Source organism: Grammomys surdaster, unplaced genomic scaffold (assembly GCF_004785775.1).
Source record: "Grammomys surdaster isolate TR1022 unplaced genomic scaffold, NIH_TR_1.0 190, whole genome shotgun sequence".
Taxonomy (NCBI): Eukaryota; Metazoa; Chordata; class Mammalia; order Rodentia; family Muridae; genus Grammomys; species Grammomys surdaster.
In genome coordinates, this window is record NW_021604635.1 from 4,914,744 (window position 1) to 4,934,548 (window position 19,805).

Below are 19,805 nucleotides of genomic sequence, written 5' to 3' on the forward strand. Positions count from 1 at the left end.
CTCGCACCATCTGCCCCCCCCCCCACCCCCGTCCCTGTGTCCCCCCTCCCCTCCCCCCCTCCCTCCTCCCTCCCTCTCTCTCTCTGCCCCTCACTGGCTGCAGTACTCAAGATAGCCAGCCTTGCACCTCACCTGGGCAGCAGCATCATAGAGCCGACCCTGATTGTTGGGGGAAGGGTGAGCCAGACACAAGGAGTGAGCACTGGAGAGCTGGCCCCACACTTGTCTGCCATGTAGAGATGTAGACAGGGAGGGATGGCCTGCCACCTATGTCGGGCAGAAGAGCTGGCTCCAAGGTCATTTGAGCAGGAGAGCTGCCCTGCCCCTCACCTGCTGCAGCTTTCGGGAGAGTGGGCCCTGCACCTTGCCTGGGCAGCACAGTATTGCTGGCCATCATGACTGGATGAGTCAGCTCTGAGGGAATGAGAGAGAGAGCTGCTTCTGTCCCTTGCTAGCTGTGGCACCGGATGAGCTAAGTCAGGCATTGTTGGAGAGTCTTTCAACTAAGATGGGTCCAGCTGGGTCACACTCTGTAGTGGCTGCACAAGTTTACATTCCCAGTCGGTAGTGAATAAAGGTTAATTTTCCCCTACATCCTGGCCGGTGTTTGTTTTCTTGAGGATAGTCATTTTGATTGACATAAGATGGATTCTCAAAGTGGTTTTAATTTGTATTCCCTGATAGTTAAGAATGTTGAACACTTTACTTTTTCTCCTTTTAAGGATGGTCTGTTTAACTTATTAGTTTATTTATTGATTGGCTGATTTGGGTTGTTCAATAGCTTCCTAGGTAGAGTGCACGGGGAAGAACTGTATTAGCACTTTTAATAGATTTTACTGTGACTGTATCTGTGCCGTCAAAACCGCCAGCCACATGTGGCTCTTGAGGATGTGAAATGCAGCTGGCTCAGAGTAGAATTTCTAATTTTACTAAATTTTATGAAACTGAAATTTAAGTAGCTGTGTGTGCTAGTAGCTGCTGTGTAATACAAGAAATTAGAGGTCCCCATTACCTGACTATTTCACCGTCCTAGTAACTTGAATTGAATTGGATCACTCTGACACTGAGCTGCTGTTCAAAGCTGCTCTCACGGCAAGCCTGAGCAGTCCAGGGATGCCCTTACCTTTATTATCTCATCGAGTTCCTCAAGAGTGAGCCGGGGTACGGTGAGAGAGCCTGCAGACATGCTCAGAGAGGCGCCCACAGCCTCCATCTGCTCCTTCACTCGCTCCTGTTGTTTCTGACGGAAGGAAAACAAAGGAGAGAGGATGTTACTGTGCACCATAGAAAAAACCTTCTCCAATTGATAAATACTGTAAATGAAACTTCAGTTTTCCCCAAGGGAGTCTCATTGAGTAAACAAACTACTCTTAGGCTCAGGCTGCATGCTCAGCAGCAGCTAGATGGCCAACAGAAAGAGAACTTCACCACATCGTTAGGGGTTCCTTGCCTCATAATATTATGTTAGGTTTCTCATAATGTTATGTCAGGGTTTTTCCTTTAATATTAAAAACCGTCTTAATATATATGTTATATATAAAATTGTATATGATATATAACATATGTGTTATATAAATTATGTATGACACACATATATGTTGCATATAAAAATACACACACACATATATATGTATGTATATATATATATATATACACACACACATATACACACACACACACACACATATATATATTATTTTTTACCCTACATGTTCTTTGTGTGTATATTACAGCTTCCAGTTTAGTGGGTTTCCTGAGTGTGTAAGCGAGTGGGTCTCTGTGTCTCTGTCTGTTTCCGCTCTTTTCCTTCTGTTTGTTTTGTTCTATTCCAATGTTAGTTCTTGTTTATCTTATTATGTTATATTTTATCTTCTTTCTACCCCTTAGATGCCAGTTTCTTTTCCAGTGAGAGACAGAAAGCGGCTGGATCCACAAGGGGGGAGAGCTGGAGAGGAACTGTGAGGGGCAGTGGGAGGGGGAACCATAACCGGCATGTATTATGTGAGGGAAGAATTTATTTTCAGTAAAAGAAAAAAATATTTTGCCAAAGATTCTTAAGTTTGGGGCTAGGGATATTACTCATCAGTAGAACATGTTCCTCCCATGCAGAAGGCCATGGATTTGATGCCAGCTCTACAATTAATTACTTAAAGGAATAAAATCTGGCAGTATAATTTCATGAAAAATTTAAAAATCATATTCTAACTTCCACACAATCAACAGAATCAACTTCCAATAATAAGGTTTCACTCATTCAAATTTGTCAAAGGAAAGACTGCTATATAACTGAAATAGTAGGTTTTAATTAAATTAATAAAATGAAACCCTAGTATTTCATTTTTTCCGTTGGAAGAAATTAAAATTTCCTAACATTTAGACATGGAGGAGTAGGACAAAGAGTGTCAGTAGTAGTGTTTAGTAATCTGAGGGTCTGGTTGATGTTGGGAAGAGTATTGATGATCAAGAACAATCAGTATTGACAAACAGTATCTGGGTTACACAGCAGGCGGGGTATTCCATGTCCCTGTTTATACCCATTTGTTGACAAATAAAATGGAGGCACGCAAGACATCACGTTAGACCCTGGGAAGACAGAATTCATGTACAGCAGGAGCAGTGCCCTTTGGGTGCTTATGGTTTTAGTGGGACTAGAAAAAACATGAACCACAGGTATACACACACACACACACACACACATACACACACACACACACACGCACACACACAGGCACACATGCATGCACATGCATACACAGACACACACATACAGAGGATACACAGCTACACTTTCAATAATACCTTTGAAACTGGATCATAGACTATACCCTAAATGTATTAAAGATGATTGTATTGCTGCAATTCATGGCTATATCGTGCAGAACAGGGAGGGGCTCCTTCTGATGTCTCATTTACCTAACCTGGGCTTTAGAAGGACTACCTGAATTTGTCTGCCAACCTGATATGTATAAATAACCAAACATGTTTTTCACAGCAGGACTATATTGCATATGTACCCATATGTGTCTATACACGGGAGTGACATGTGAGGGTGGGTGGTTCTATAGTTTTCACAGAATTTTCAGTAGATATAAGAATAAAAGGATGTAAGAGCTTTAGTAAGTGAGGCATGCTACGTAATGCGTCACTTAGTCTAGATCAAAGGCAGGACAGGATTAGATAAGGGAACTGGGCACAACCACATGAGCAAAGGAAAAAGGGGAAACTCCATGGCCTCCATATCTGGGAGGCAGCGTTTGTATAGGCGTCAAGAAACACCGTTGAAACTGCCTGGTGAATGCTGACCATTAGCTGGGAAGATGTGGCAGCAGGACAGACAGAGGCTCACAATGCTGTGCGCCCTACCTGCAGGACAGACAGAGGTTCATAATGCTGTTCTTTTCCTAAAATTCTGCTCATGCTGTTCATTTGTACTTAGCAAAAGGATTTGTTTAACGGAGCTAAAAGAGGCCTACCATCTGTCTGAAATCACTGAAACTCCAAATTCCTGATATCCACATCCTTGAGGGTTTTCTAAAAATGTGCATAAGAAAATTTTAATTAAGAGCTAGATTGGCTCTTTACTAGAGCTAGATTGGTGTATTTACTTTTAGAACTGAAGTCACTGCACAGGTGACAATGTTCATTTACTGCTTATGACAAAGTCCTGACACATGTCAGCATTTACCAAATACTAGCAAAGCAGCTGGTCACGCATGCCTGTGCTTTAGTCTTCAGCCTGTTGTGTGACACTCCTATTGGTTATGGAGATCACAGAGCCCTAAAAATAAGTCAGTGGAGAAATGAGCATGGTAACTCACAATATACTAGAATGTGTTCTCTGGTAAAGGTCTGTGCAGAAGACAAAGCCCTTACTGAGATTGACAGCTCACAGTTAGAAAAGAGAATCCCATAGGGTTTGCTAATACATCAAGGCAGATCTTAGGGGTTTTTTTTTTTTTTTTTGTCCTGTAATGAAACCTCCCTTCTATGACTAAGGGGACAGTTTTATGTTTGGGTCTTCTAAGTGGACTACTAAGTCCCTGTCTGGCAGGGCATGGTCTAGGCTGATAACTTCTCCTTTTCATAATGAACTCTCCATCTGGGAAGAGTTGGGAAGTCTTCATTAGTGGACCCCTAGCAGTACTAGATGAGTAGCCGGGACTCTCGTGTCTTGCACAAGTTTCGTCATATTTCTGCTTAATGTGTGTATGCTAGCTTGCGGCCTATTGCACATTTGTTAGTGCGTAATGGTTAATGTCATTTGAAGGCTCTGCCTTACAGGAGCCTAAGCTCTTCACACGGCCTACGGAACCCTCTTTGATCTGCCCCATTAGCCTCCTTTGCCTTGTCATATGCATTCAGCTCAGGCAGTACCTGGCTATCTAGAAGGCAACCTTTATTTCCTTTTCACCTGGCCATGTTAGTCATTCTCTACTTCTTCTTGCAGAGGCAATCCCATAATGCCAGGCACATGGCCATGTTTCTCTACTATGATCATCCATGAACGGATCAACCTTCCCTCTAAGCTGGATGCTTCATGCTAGCATGGAATTATGTGTTCTTCATCTCCAAACTCTAAGCCACCCATCATAACTCCTGGCACAAATTAAACATATCAGTAAAAATTCATTGATTTGATGAAAATATCTTAGGACTTTCCATTTGTGAGCTGGTATGATTTTCTTTTTCAGATTGCACTGGAGTTTATTGAAGATGTAGTATAGATTATTATAGGTATCTAGTGGCGCTTTTGTCTGTAGATTTAATTGTATACCTCTAACCTGTGAGGTAATGTTGCTCTATAATAGAGGTCAATTCCAAGCACTTATGCGAGACTAGAATCAAAATGTCCTTTTATTTGGTTTTCTTTTGAAAATGATTATCATAAACCTTCAAACTTATGTTATAACCCATCGAGTGGTCCACAGAGTTAGCATCCATAGCGTCATTATACAAGGTAAGGAAACAAGGAAGAGCTTTAAATAAGAGCAAGCAGCCGCTGTGAGAGCTGTTAGTGGATGGGGCACCCTTGCCGGATGGGGAGGGTGGTCTGAGGAATGGAAGGATGGAGGAGAAATAGAACAAGTAACATTGGCTGGGAAATAACGAAGGTCAGAATGAGAAAAACTGTAGAAGAATGGCAGACAGAAATTGCTTGGATGGTAAAACTGGGCGGGTCTTGCGGTTGACTGAATGTGGGATAGGCAAATAGGAAGTTGCAGGGCAGGTAGACTCCAGTGGCTGTCTTTAAACAGTGCTTTCGGCTATGCTTACATGCTTGCTGTGCATACATTCACTCAACGCTACACTGGCTACTATCACTCTAAAAAAAGAAGGACTAAATAAAAGCTTGCTTCTGTTAGAAAAATGTGGTGAGGACAAGTTATTTTTATTTAGGAAATTTTACAACAGCCTACTGAGGGACAATGGCGACTGAAAAATCTCATCAGTGGACCAAGTTTGAGTTAATCCTTTTGACGATAAAATACTCAAGTGAATGGATGGATTTGGTACTGGTCATTTCTGTTTGTCTATGTTGATTTTTTTAGCCTAAGTTTTACAAACATGCCCGAGTTTACTTGTGCCATCCCTGTGAAGATGGTTCTTCATGATTGGTGGTAGGGACCACGAGTGTGGTGTAGAACAGACACATGGCCAGCACTTCCCAGCCCTGTGGACGTGGGCATCAGAGAAAGATAGGCTGGGCAAGCTACGGTGGTGCTTAGAATTTTCCTTACCTTTTGTGTTTGTATGGTTTTAGCTTGAGTTTAACCCCCTTCCTCTATAGCTGCTGTTAGTGGCCTGTGAAAATTCCTTTCCAAAATTTACACCTTTCTAAAACCTGCAGATATCCAAAAAGACATGACTCTTGTATAATCCGTTTCTGTCTGGAGAAAGCAGCATGGCCTCACGTAGGAGTACAGTCACTGAGAAGACCTCAGTCTTACCTAAGCAAAGACTAAACGATTATCACGGTTCAACTTAATTTAAGGCACAGATATGGTAGTAACTTACAATAGCAGAAAAGCAACCATATTTAGAAAGTATGAGTATTTAGGTGTATCAACATTTAAGGTTTTAATGTCAGCCACTTTTTCTTGCTTAAGTTCAGTTCGCCTATGCCCGACATGCGTTAACAATGCCGCCCACTGTACCTCATGGTCACGCTGCTTGGAAGTGATGGCTCTATTCATGTCTTCTGCATCCCTGACATGGTCAAGGGCCTGGTTAATGGATTCCTGGAGGTCGGACAGCTTAGCGTTGTAGTCATCCAGCTGCTCCAACACCACGGGGAATAAAGAGCGGGTGTCATTGTGTAGCCGCTGCCAGTTCTCAGCTTGGCTCAGCACTGAGGAGAAATGGAGACAAATTTAGTCTGTTGCTCCTGCATTTTACAACATAGAAAAAAAATTCAGGCCCTGTCTTCCTCAGTGATTGAGACAGGAGAGAGGTTCACAAGAGTAGCCTCACTGTTTCCAGTTAGGGGAGAGATGCTTCTCTGTCGGATTTAGGAACTCCTGACATGTCAATTAAATGAAGGGCTTGATTAGTTTTCTAAGAGGATTATATTTTGTGCAAAACCTTTCTGCTTATTAGCCAGATTATCCATAGTTATATCTTATAAAAGAAAACTGGATATGCTTATAGTTATTCCTATGAAAAATAACCAATGTTTTCTAGTCAGTGGGAACAAACATCTACACTGTTCCTACCACTTTACCCCACTGTTTCTAGTAGGTTCCTTAGGTGAAACTCAAACTGAGGTTTTGGGTGGGATGAAGACTAAACAACAAGGACACAATATTCTTAAAGTCTCCTGGTATGCACGCTCCATTCTTGGCTCATAGGCACATTTATTGATTAGATAGTATAATTTTTGGTCCCTCCCCCCAACCCCCATCCTCACCAGGGAATGGCAGTCTGTCCTGTTAAAGTTCGCCTTTTCTTTCCTTACTATGAGGAAATGTACAAGTTCCTGATTTAGTAAAGAAAACATCTGAAATGCAATTACTTATTTCAAGAGACTGAGAGAGAGAAGTAACTGGTCTCTTTTTTCCATGGGAGCAGTCTGGTTAAATCTCAAAATCGTCAAGGAGCTTGGGAACATCTGACTCCAATGGTGGAGCTTCAGCTGGCCTGATGGGGTTGAGTTCTTGTCATTCTCCCTGGTGGCAAGAGTTTATTTGTTGTTACAATAAACTTTATGCCAATAACCACCTTCTGTATCCACAATAATTGATAGCAAAGGCTGGTGAGGTGGCATCTGTGGGAAGATGACTTGTGACCTTTAACCTTTTCAGCTCCATGGATTCCCCTACACGCTAATAAAGCTCTTAGGCCCCCTTCTTATAATGGGCTTTTAAATGTGCAAAATAAAATATATAAAATTAAAAAGTGACAATAATATAAGTAAAAATAGCTAACATATAAATTCAAACCAATATCACTTCAATGTATATTTTTATTAACTTACCAATCAATCTCGATTAATGTTTTAAGATCTAGTGATGGTTGTATTAACTACAATTCTGAGGGATGAATGGAAGTATTAGGAAATATCAGCAACTGCTGAAGTCTGATTTGAAAATCTGTAATTTTCTTTGGTGAATGTATAGATTCTTTGCAACGTTTCTCACTGAGAATGTAACCAATTTTACTCTGAATCCAGGCTGATCCTAACCAAGAGAAGAGATATGGTATGACTGAGTTCTAAGCCCAGGCTTAAAGAGCCCTTGGACTTTCTATTCTTTCCCTCTCAGCAGGCCCCCCTGCCATGTGAACAAGTCCAGGCTGTTCTCTATGAGATAAAGACTCTACATGGAGGGAGAGTCCAGCCTGCCTGGTTAATCCTAGCAGGAAATCCACATGAGTGAATTTCACCTATGCCACATAGACCAGAGCTCAGCATGAAGGTTGAGGTTAGCCCGAATAACCAACCTATAAAACTAGGATCAAATAAATAGTTATGGTTTAAGATGAATGTGCTCAGGGTAAATTGGCAGGTAACAATTGATGAGGTCTATAGTAATTAACTCAGGCATCCAATAATACTACTTTGTGTACTTCGGTATTTATACGTATCATTAAGGACATGCCATGTTTCTATTGGAGATTCAAACTTATCAAAATTCAGGGCCATCAGAACATCAACACTGTCCACATTTTTAATAAAATTTTTCTCAGTATAGGCTTGGGAATTTTATTTTTGTTTCTTTTCTCTGCCAACTTCTAAGTCTTTATTCTTTCTTCACAGTAGTCAAAGTTAAGAAGATTCTGCATAGAATTCTCAAAGTTGGGCCTGGATCAAAAACTCTTGATCAAAAAATTCCTGAATGAGTCCTCAAGGCTGTGCATAAATTTTACATAACTCTGAATATTGAGAATTTGTTGTTTGACTAAATGTTGCCCTGTGGCTTGTTGTTCTTTTCTGATCCCACAAAGAAAGACATATGCTGCATTGGCCAGGAATGGAAGACACATACCTTCCTGGGCCTCATCTGCCTCCTCATCCACAAGCTCCCGATGGGTGAGGAATGGCTGCCGGCTTCGGATCTCTTCCAGCATTTTCTGGGCCAACACCATCTTCTCGGCAATTTCCTCGGGGCCAAATTCCTGATTCTCTCCATAGTAGAGCATCTTGCTGTTGATCTCTAGGAAGAAGAACATGGTGAGATGGGAGTGGGGAAGGATGCTCAGGGCTGTGCAGTCTGCTGGCAGAGCTTAGGACTGACCGGACACTGGAGAGAGCTCATTCCTAGGCTGAGCTGGTACTGTGCTCTGAGTGTGGGTGTCAGCACGGGAGCTCGCCATGAGGGGACAGAAGCCAACCTGAGGAAACCGCTCTAGGAATGGGAATGGCTTCCCCAGAGCCTGCCTTGGGTCTATGCTCATCTGGTATCCATGATGATTCAGGAACACTAATGTTTAAGGCACAATAATCTGAGGACTTTATTCAACATTTTATAGAAATACTTGGCTTGGAAAAAACCATTTGGCAGTGTCTCCTGTCACTTGTAGCATGCAGTGGGGATAATAATTCCATTTTAGTCATCAATGATTTAACAAAACAAAGCTCTAAGCCAAAATGAGAGTACATTTGTAATTGAGCCTTTCACATAGTTTTACAGTCAAGCTAGTAAAAGGATTAAAAAATTATTGTGCAATAGTTTTGCTCACACATATTTTTCCTGAATAATATATAATTTTATATTAAAGTCATATACATATATACATACACATACATACAAACACACATATATACATATAACATGACTTTTCTATTTGCCTTCTGTGATGATATTTTTAAGACTGGGACATTTGACTTCAAGGTCTGTTTGCCCTACATCTGGTTTAGGCTGAAGGTTTTAGAACCAAGGGGGCCGTTGAAGCTCAGAGGGATTAGGTAACTTGCCTAAACACTGGCATGTAACAGTTCTTTGCCGCCCTCATCCCTATTCCATATGATCAGAGGAGAGGTTGTATGGCTCCCTTGTTCTTTGGCAGCTCTGGGAGGAAGTGCTTTATCTTCCTGGCATAATGAAATTGTGTGTCTGTGCTTCACTCTGATCTGTGTGGTTGGCCAGATAAGATTCGTGACAAAAACAGGTGTCACATAAATCACAGCAGGGTGAGGAGTTGTACTTTGTGTGGGCACCAGCTCGAAGGTCACCAGCAGCTATTTTAGGGATGACTGGGAATGAGAAATGACATACTATTGATGCTGTACAGCATTCTTGAATTTTGAAAGAAGGAACATAAATGCGTATAGATGGATTTAATGCTCCAAATATTGCTGTGTTACAGGGAGATCAACACATGCTAACCCTCCAAGTAACAAAGCTTTAAACAGTCACTTTTCACACAAAGTCTAAAATATGATTGCTTGAAATAAACAAAATGTAAGCCTTAAATAAATCAAACACACCATTCCCTACTCCTACCCCCCCCTTCACGTTTGGTGGGGCAAAGCTGAATTATTTGGCATTTTAATGTAAATTCTGTTCAGTTTCAGGCTGTTTTGTTTTAGCTATGTCTGGAATATATTAGCAAAAAGCAATGCAGGCAATAACACTTGTGCCTTGGTCTTTGGAAACTATTCATACAATATTTTAAAGAAATGAAAACTGATGAAAAGTAGTTTCCTACTTTGTTTTCCTTGCTATTTTTTCCCTCTGTCCTTTCCCATGACCAAAGGACAGGTAAGATGGTTTGGTTCTTTTCAAAAGAAGCACCTAACGACCAAGGTCTGGTTTGCTAAATAGCAAAGGTGAATTATTCCCTCTGTCTGGCTTAGAAGGGTCTTGACTTTATTTTCTGCCTAGTGGGGCATTTAGTTCTCAGTTGGTTGAATGTGAGGGCATATTTCTAGGTTCAGTGACACTGTTTGAACAAATCAATAGAACAATGCTTTAGGAAAGGAATATTTTATCAGTAAATTCAAGCACATGCGTTAGGGAGGAAGGCAGTGGGACGTCTGAAACGCACACCATTTGTTTCTACTGTGCTTTACAGGTGTCCAAGGAAGTGAGGCAAAGGATCAATTTTGCCTTTATGTGTCCCTTAGCCTAGAACACGCTCCTGACTCCTCAGTAGAAAGATCTGAATCTCTCACTGTGAGTCTCTTTACTGTCATTGTGCCCTGAGATGCATTTGGTATTGTCGCCTAACTCTTGATATATAGCATAATAAAAATCCATGGAAACAGATAACAGATCTTAGCTGACTCTAACCCGAGGAATGTCTCCTTATCCTTGAACAAATGCAGTCTTTTTCTGTTGGGAAATCGAAGACAGCTTTCACTGCACTGTTAAAGCAGTCTCCAAGATGCAGCTTGTAGTTAGTGGAGATCAGAACTCAGATGAGTGAGGTCTCCAGTAGGGTAGGTAGACTCTGCCTCAGTGCTTTAGGGCAAGGAATCACTCACAAGCCCTCATTCGTTTTTGGGGGGTGGGGGTTACAAACCTGAGCTGCTAATTGTCTGCTGGTCATTGAGGAAGAGCATCCCACAAACAGCCAGAGGCTGTTCGGACTGGTTTGCTCTCACTCTTCTTACTCTCCCCTCCCCCACACAATTTTGGTTTTTTGATACAGGGTTTCATAGCATGGCCCCAAACTAGCTTGAAACTTGATAAGTAGACCAGGGTCATCTTCAACTCACAGATATCCACCTGCCTCTATCTCCCAAGACCTGGGATCCACGCCCAACATGCGCAACCATGCCCGACATGATTTATTCATATACCAAAGACATATTCGGGGGCTGCAAACAACTGGAAAAAATATGACTCCTACTAAACCCTTTCATTTTAAACACACCACATTCCTTCCAACAGAAAGGGAGTGTGGCATTAAATGTAAGTGGAATACCTAGAAAGACTGAGTGTGTATATTTATTCTTGAACACAGAGAGATAATACATAGGAATGGGTGTTCAGAAATCTCAACGAACAGAGTTGCCATGAAGACTGTACTGACACTAAAACCTGTAGTCCTTTGAACAATATGCTTCTGCACACAGCTATTCTGGCATCCAGAATATCAGGGATGACAATAACTGTTCTTTAATTGTCACCCCCACACTGAGTGCTTCCTGGACATGAAGTTAAATAGAAGAGAAGATATTTACCTTGGATTTTGTCCCTCATGTTGTGGGCCTGCTCAACAAGCTGAGTTGCTTGGTTAATTGTGTCCATGCTTTCCTTCTCAACCAGTGTCCCCTTTCTTGATGCTTGACCTCCCTACAAATTATACAAATAAACATTAGGTTTATGTTGTATACTCACCTATGAGGGTAGGTGAATATAATATACTTTTGATGGTTTGTATATGCTTGGCCCAGGGAATGGTACTATTAGAAGGTGTGGCCCTGTTAGAGTAGGTGTATCACTGTGGGTGTGGGCTTTAAGACCCTCCCAGTTCCATGGAAGTCAGTCTTCTCCTAGCAGCCTTCAGATGAAGATGTAGAACTCTCAGCTCCTCCTGTACAATCCCTGCCCAGAAGCTGCCATGTTTCTGCCCCTATGATAATAGGCTGAACCTCTGAACCTGTAAGCCAGCTCCAATTAAATGTTGTCCTTTATAAGACTTGCCTTGGTCATGGTGTCTGTTCACAGCAGTAAAACATTTGACAAACATGAGGAACAAATGAGACAGCACTCATTTGACAAACATAAGGAACTTTCCCGGCATATGCCAGCTCTATGACGTACCGAGTAGTCCTAAGAATCACGCATGAAGACTAGATAATAACCAGTTCTAGGATCCTAGAATGCTATTAAAGTTAGATAATATACCAAGGCCATAAGTCATGATTCGGTCCTAACCAACCACTTATCACACGTGTCCTATCCTTGCAATTGTTTCTGTATCTCAGGACGCCAGAATAGGAAATGAGCCACATATACTGATCACCTGGACAGTGTTGGTTGAAGGGCTTAAACATCGTCAAAGAGGGAATGATAAAGAAAGAGGGCAGACCCTGAAATGCTCCTACTGGGTGCTCCACGCACTGCTGAAACTGAATCACCACAGAGATTACAGGATAATGCCCACTGGGATAACTGCTATTTTCAGAACTTCGTTCGAATTTCCCAACAACATCGATGGTCCTTGTGTGCAAATAACAAGGCTCCGGCAGATTTGGCACAGAGTAAATGGAACTCTTTTCTCAGAGGCTGACTCCATGCAGTGTGGTGCATGCATATGTATGTATGTATGTATGTATGTATGTATGTGTACATATGTATATATATGTACATACTTTGGTCTTATACTTCAAAGAAATGTTCTATTGTTATGACTTTGTCTTTAAACTTATTTTTAACTTTAAAATGTGAAGAGACACACCTATAAGAAAACTTTTACCTAATGAACACCAGAGGGCGCTGTGAGACATAACGATAGACAGAGACCTATAGTCATCCATCTTTTATCTGTATAGACATACATATAGAAAGGATGTAAAGTGGACATTTATTCCTGAAAATTGAAAAATCACCAAATATAATACAGTATTTATGGGTTTTTAAAGGTCTAACTTATTTTCTGGATTGATCATGTACTCACCCCAATGGTGACTTTTCCTCATATTTATTTGAATTAAGCAATGGCGATAGCCAATCTGTAAGATCACCATGGATTTTATTGTTTAAGTTGCAATTATTTTATAATTGAAAGTAAGGAAGTTTTAGTCAGTACTCTGAGGAACAGGTGTAAAATGGAGAAAGTAGGAATATTGGTGTGTTTCTTCAGACCTGAATGGTGGATGTCAACTTCTGTGGGCTTCCCTTCCTCCTGTTTAGTGACATCCAGATACCTGCGTATCCTCCATCTAGAGCCTGAGCTGCTGACTCAAGTCTCTAGTTGTCTCTGGACGTCTACAGGAACCGACCTCATAGTTAATTGTTTGTAATAATTCAATCTATAGTTTTCATCTTACTCATCCCTTCCACCCAGAAGGAACTTCCCTCCTTGCTCCTATGACTTCTAAGTGATCACATGACTTCCAATTGGTCACATGACTTCTAATTGGTTACATGACTTCTAATCGGTCAGATGATTTCTAATTGGCCATATGACTTCTAAGTGGTCACATGACTTCTAATTGGCCACATGACTTCTAATTGGTCATGTGACCTGTTTTATCCCCACCTATCAGCCTTGCTTCTCTCCCCTTACATCTCCCCAGTCTCGGTTCATCACACATCTGTGGCAGTCTCCCATTGCACCCCACCCTCAGAGTCTTTCTGGACTTAGTCTATCCTCTCTATGGCAGAGAGAATACTTCTGAAATGCAAATCTAATCGGCTATTTTGTTGTAAACACTTCAATGGCTTCAACATTTAAAAGCCACACTTCTCTGAATATGTTGGGAAAGGGTTCTTCCTTTTGACTGTTAATTCTTGCTTATTGTCTTAGACTTAAATCAACTTCAAGGCCAACATCAAGATTCTTCAGGTGCCAAAAACTTTATATATATATATACATATATATATATATATATATATGTATATATATATATATATATATATATGTATATATATATACACACACACACACACATACGCTGTCTGCTAGACTGTGGCACCTTGACAGCAGGGCCTCTTTACTTCAAATCTCTTAGCACCTGCACAGTAACTGTGACTTGACAGGACTTTAGTGCTTCTAGACTAGAAACAGTTTTTTCCATCTGTCTTTTTGGAAGGATTAGACACTTTTGATATGCTTCCTGTAGTGGGTTGGCCTAATGCTGCTTGTATTCTAATGCTAATCTGGGTTTCCCAAGACTGGTGCCTCAGAGACAGAGAGTCTGCACAGAAAATATTGAGTGACCCTGCCCCTAGTTAATTGTGATTGGTGAATAAAGATGCTAACAGCCAATAGCTGGGCAGAATAGGTGGGATTAAGGTTTGATGGGCTTGGGAGAAGCAGAAGGAAGCTGCCATTGGAGAGAAGAACATACAGGAGTGGAGAAAGAAGAGCCACCATGGGTTAGCTGAGCCATAAAGACGTGGCCATGTGGGTTGGCCAATTGGAGCTAAGAGCAGCCCAGATGAAAGATAGCAATAACTTGGGAATGGATAGGAAGGTAGATTCTAACAGAACGAAGGATAGACAGTTGCCCAGCTATTGTGCTGCCTAGGCATATTTAAAAATATCAAGACTGTGTGTGCCTTTCATCTGGGAACATAAACAGTCTAAGGAGGGTAGAAACCCATGCCGGGATTTTTAATATATTTACTATATATCTGCTATGATACTTCTTGCATGAGCTGATATGTAGGTACCCTCTGTGTGGGTGAAAGACTGGGGTAACTGATCTCTGTGACTGTGGCCTCCATTGCAGACTTTTAAGACCCAGAGAGTGAAGCAAAACACTGACACTGGCAGGGAGCTGCTGTTTCTACCTCTGCCTGTAGGCCACCATGCTCTTTCTGCCTTGGGCATTATAGGCTTGGGAGCACAGGAGAGTGGAACCTTGGCCTGGTGTTTGGTATTTTCTATGCAGAATTCATCAGCAGTGGCAACAGAAAAAGCCTTTGGAGCCTGGGTTCTTTGTAACCACAGATATATGGGCATCCTTCAGCATATCCCCAGGGGTAAATGGTATAAAATGGTTCTAGGGATTTCCGAATGGGGATTAGAAGACTTAGATATGGAAGATGGCAGATAAGCAGCAGCAGCAGCAGCAACAACAACAACAACAACAATGGCAGATAAGCAGCAGCAGCAGCAGCAGCAGCAGCAGCAGCAGCAGCAACAAGAACAACAACATACCTCTCAAACCCCAAACTACTCCAAAACCCAGTGACTTGAGATGAATAGAATGTGTGAGATTTTGACCATATAGAACCCGTGGGACAGAGATCCTAAAAGTCAAGTTTGAGACCATATTACTGTGGTTTTAATCACTGGGGAAGAGTATCCACAGCGAAAGTACCGCATGCATTTGCCTGGTGCCCACAGAGGTCAGAAGCAGGTGTTAAATCCCCTGAGACTGGAGTTGTAGACCGTTGTAGTTGGCATGTGGGTGCTAAGAACAGAACCCGAGTCCTCTGCAAGAGCAGTAAGTGCTCTGAGTCACTGAGCCAACTCTCCGGCCTTGTGTGAGCTTCTGTAAGCCATGTTTCTTCTCAGAGTATTTTTCTTAGCTTACTTAGATATTTATTTAGTATTTCTCTGAGAATTGAAATTGTAATGTGTCAAATCTATTGTCTATATCTTTTTCCAATCTTCATACTATATTATTTATGATATGCAATTTCCTCTTGGTGTTAATAATTGCTTGATTCTATTTTCCTGTGTACTTGAAATTTATTCTTGACTCTTTAATCCCTCTGAAGTTCATTTTAGTTGATGATATAAAGGCTGAACTTTGATTTTCTTTTTAAATTTTTAATTTATTTTTATTTGTGAGTGTTCATGCGCACACACATGGCATGCATACAGAGTTAAAATAAGAACTTTCAAAAATGAGCTGTCTCCACATGGGTTCTAAGGACAGAACTCAGGTTGGTAGGTTTGTGTGGCAAGTTTTTTTTTTTTTTAAGATTTATTTATTTTATTTATGAGTACACTGTAGCTGTCTTCAGACACACCAGAAGAGGGCATCAAATCTCATTACAGATGGTTGTGAGCCACCATGTGGTTGCTGGGATTTGAACTCAGGACCTCTGGAAGAGCAGTCAGTGCTCTTAACCACTGAGCCATCTCTCCAGCCCCCGTGTGGCAAGTTTTTTTACCAGCTAATTTCTTTCTTTCTTTTTATTAACATTTAAAGTGTTTATTATATGCAATAAAGCACATTCCTGGATGCTTGATAACTCTTATCTGTATAGTGCTATGCAAACAGTTAGATGACTATCCTAGTTGCAGCACATCTCAAGTATGTTAGCCAGAACAGATGCATAGAAAATTTACCATAAACACAAATTTTCAAGGAAAGCTATTAAAATGGAAAGACAGGAAGATGCCCTTTATCAACTTTCACTGTAGATCTGGCCCTCATTTTTTGGGACACTCATGGGTCACTGAACTTTCCCTGGATTTTAAAAGGCCTCATTGCTTGTGATTTGCTAGACTTACCCAGGCTAACTGTACTTTTCAAGGTGGACCCTGTTGTTTAAAAGTTTCCTACTAGATTGAAGCATTTAATACAGAGAACTCTGTAAGCAGGAAAGAAAATCTAACCAAACCAGGCAATACAAAACCAAGCCAAAACAAAACCAATTCAAATACATTCAGCAAGTTCCTGAAACAGAGCAGATTTACCAGGCCCCTCCTTGTTAAAGTAAACAGTAAAAGCTGAGAGTCCCCCTTAGATAAATTGAGCTAAGGTGCAAAGAAGACACTTAGACAAGACCAAGCCAAAACAAAACCAATTCAAATACATTCAGCAAGTTCCTGAAACAGAGCAGATTTACCAGGCCCCTCCTTGTTAGAGTAAACAGTAAAAGCTGAGAGTCCCCCTTAGATAAATTGAGCTAAGGTGCAAAGAAGACACTCAGACAAGACCAGGTCCTGCAAGAAATAGAAACCAACTGAGCTGCCTGGAAGAGGTTTAGACAAGACCAGGTCCTGCAAGAAATAGAAACCAACTGAGCTGCCTGGAAAAGGTTTAGACCAACTGAATCACTAGGAAAGAACCCTCTTCAATCCATTGAGCAGTCTGCAGGCTATACAATTTGTTTCAGGTTTCTAGCTTTGTAAGCTCTCAGCCATGTTGTGAGCCTTGGTGATATAAGCTGTTTAGAGTAATGTATGTTCCTGTAAATTACTCTTCACTCATATTCCTGTAAGTAACTCTAAAAAAACTCATTGGTTTACCGAGTTGGACTTTGGTGGTGTCGGGGGTGAATAGACGTGTGTGTTGTATCTTCCCAGGAGAAGTTTGGCACAGAATAGGCACAGACTCGGAACATACCTTCTCATTCAGTTCTTCTACATCGGACAGGAGACTTCTCAGTGTGTTCTCCGAGTTGTTTATCTGTATCTTTCTTAGGGTATATTGATTTTCTCTTTCTGACAGCCTTGTCTGTGGGGGGAAAAGGGTTAAAATATTTCATTTTTATTTGTTTTTTAGATTAAATATGTGTATGTATCTTAGTGTGAATTTGTGAATGAGTGCAGTGTTCACAGTGGCCAGAAGAGGGTGTTGGATTCCCTGGAGCTGGAGTTAGTGGTGATTGTAAGCCACTCAGCATGGGTGTTAGAAACTTAACTCTGGTTATCTGTAAGAATACTGCTAAACAACTGAGCCATCTTCCCAGTCTCAGACAGCAGAGACTGAGTACATGACTCTTTCAGTATGGGAGATTTAGGTAGATTGTAACTTCTCCTCTTTTCTTTTTAAATGTATTTTATTGTACATATATGGTTGTTTTGTCTGTGCGTGATGTGTGTGCAATGCCCAGGAGGCCAGAGAAGGCATTCGATTCACTGGAATCTGGAGTTACAGACAGTTGTGAACCTCCGTGTGGGTGCTAGGAATTGAATCCAGGTCTATCTGTAAGAACAGCCAGTGTTCTTAACCACTAAGCCATTTCTCCAGCCCATGACTTCTGTTTTTAATAGACTGATCACAGACTGCTGCAGAATTCTGCTAAGGGTGAGGTATACAGCTTCTGGGAACCGAAAGTCTGCCGTTTAATATGGTTCAGTGACCTCTGGCCATGCATGGCTGCAGGGAAAGAGCACCCTTTTCTATTGTCAGAAACACTATAGTTAGGCTGGAGGTGGCCCTGGGAATCTGGCAAATTTCAGTCTGATCAGGTCTTAGAGAAACTCATCAAGTAATCAGGATCAAAGAAAATGGATTTTAGAAACACATTTTTCTCCTCTGGGTGTAAAGAGATCAATTCTCTTTATTTTGGGTCACTGCCCTCCTCTCTTCTTTGCATTTTTTTAGAAGCTTGGTGGAAATGTTGCTGTTCTGGGGTTACTTTGGATTAAGCCCATTAGGTGTGCCTTATGGAAAGGGTTGAGTTATATTTACTGCCCTGGGTCTGGGCGAGTCTGAGAATTGACGCTATTATGTGTCCATGCAGGGGAGTTTGGCAAAGCAGTTCCGAGTGCTCACTAAGATCCCACCCAACACTACAGTTTGGGACACTTATTTTAGTCTGCACTATACATTTTCAGCCAATTCATCCAAGGTATAATGAATACTTATGTCAGGGATTGTTTTGATGGTTCTACATATCCCAGCTCCCCCGATACCTTCCTCATTTCTACATGTGGATACTGAAAAGCAAAGAGGTTGATTAACTTTCCTGAGCTCACATAGCAATGGCTGGAGCTGGGGTGTGGACAAAACAATCTTAACCATTATGTTAGCATGACTAAGAAAATAAACTGGTTGCCAGTATTAAATCTGATGGCTTTTCACTGAACTCTGTTGGTTATAAAAACATCTGTTGGTTGTGATGGAGGTCCATTATGGAAGAAAAGTCTTTTAAAGCTTAGACAGGTGAGACTTTTTTTTTTATTTTTATCTATTTATTTTTATTTTTCCCATTGCACGCCTTTAACTTCTTTGTTTGGTAGAGGAATGAGAACAAACATATATATGTATATGTTTGTGTGTTTGAGGGTGTGTGTATGTGTGCGTGTTTCACAGAGACTGAGAGACTGGAAAAACAAGAGAGAACAAGTGTAAGAAGGAAAAATTAGAAGCCTCAAAACCCTGCACACTGAATGAACTAAGGTATACGTGGCAGGCTTGCACTTGAATAATAAATGCGCAGTTTTGAAAATAAAAGTTTCTCACATAGATAATAATCTTTTAGTCATATTGTTTTCCATGGACTCTCTTACATAAGTCCTTTGCTTTTGACTGAGACATTAGCTGATGATTATCGGGAACTTTCCTAACTCTTCATGTAACTGGGTATTATCTACATTGAACCTACACAGTCTATAATGTAGCCATGGAGCTCAGATGCCAACAGGTCACAGAGGTTGCTGAGAGGGAGCCTGTGAAACTATAGTGAAAAGAGCCGACAGAAAGAGCGACATTCAGCATACTTTGAGGAGGTGGATGGTAGAGTTCATGTCGGTCACGTGTCTGTGTGCCGCAGCGCCGGAGGACACGCTCAGTAGCCCGGATTTGCTCTCTTCGATGGAGAGCGCTGCTAATCGCAGGTCATCGGTCAAGTCCCAGACGCACTTATCACAGCCTGGAGATGAAATAGGAATGTCATTTCTGCAGAGCCAAAAGGCAGCCTGGAAACATATGGCTTTAATGTGGACCCCCCACCCTTGGCTAATATCATGTTTATTTTTTTTCCCAAGGAATTGATATGGCC

General features: G+C 41.3%; 1 protein-coding gene across 1 annotated transcript in view; it reads right to left on the bottom strand.

Annotated features, from left to right (window-relative positions):
* Lama4 (laminin subunit alpha 4) overlaps positions 1–19,805 on the bottom strand; it is a 142,090-nt gene that overhangs the window by 56,779 nt on the left and 65,506 nt on the right. Inside the window, exons 7-12 of the mRNA XM_028769000.1 lie at positions 19,525–19,676; positions 17,423–17,533; positions 11,627–11,738; positions 8,484–8,651; positions 6,156–6,349; positions 1,124–1,240 (exon numbers count right to left, since the gene is read on the bottom strand). Of these exons, the coding sequence (XP_028624833.1) occupies positions 1,124–1,240; positions 6,156–6,349; positions 8,484–8,651; positions 11,627–11,738; positions 17,423–17,533; positions 19,525–19,676 (854 nt within the window). The remainder of the gene's footprint in view (positions 1–1,123; positions 1,241–6,155; positions 6,350–8,483; positions 8,652–11,626; positions 11,739–17,422; positions 17,534–19,524; positions 19,677–19,805) is intronic.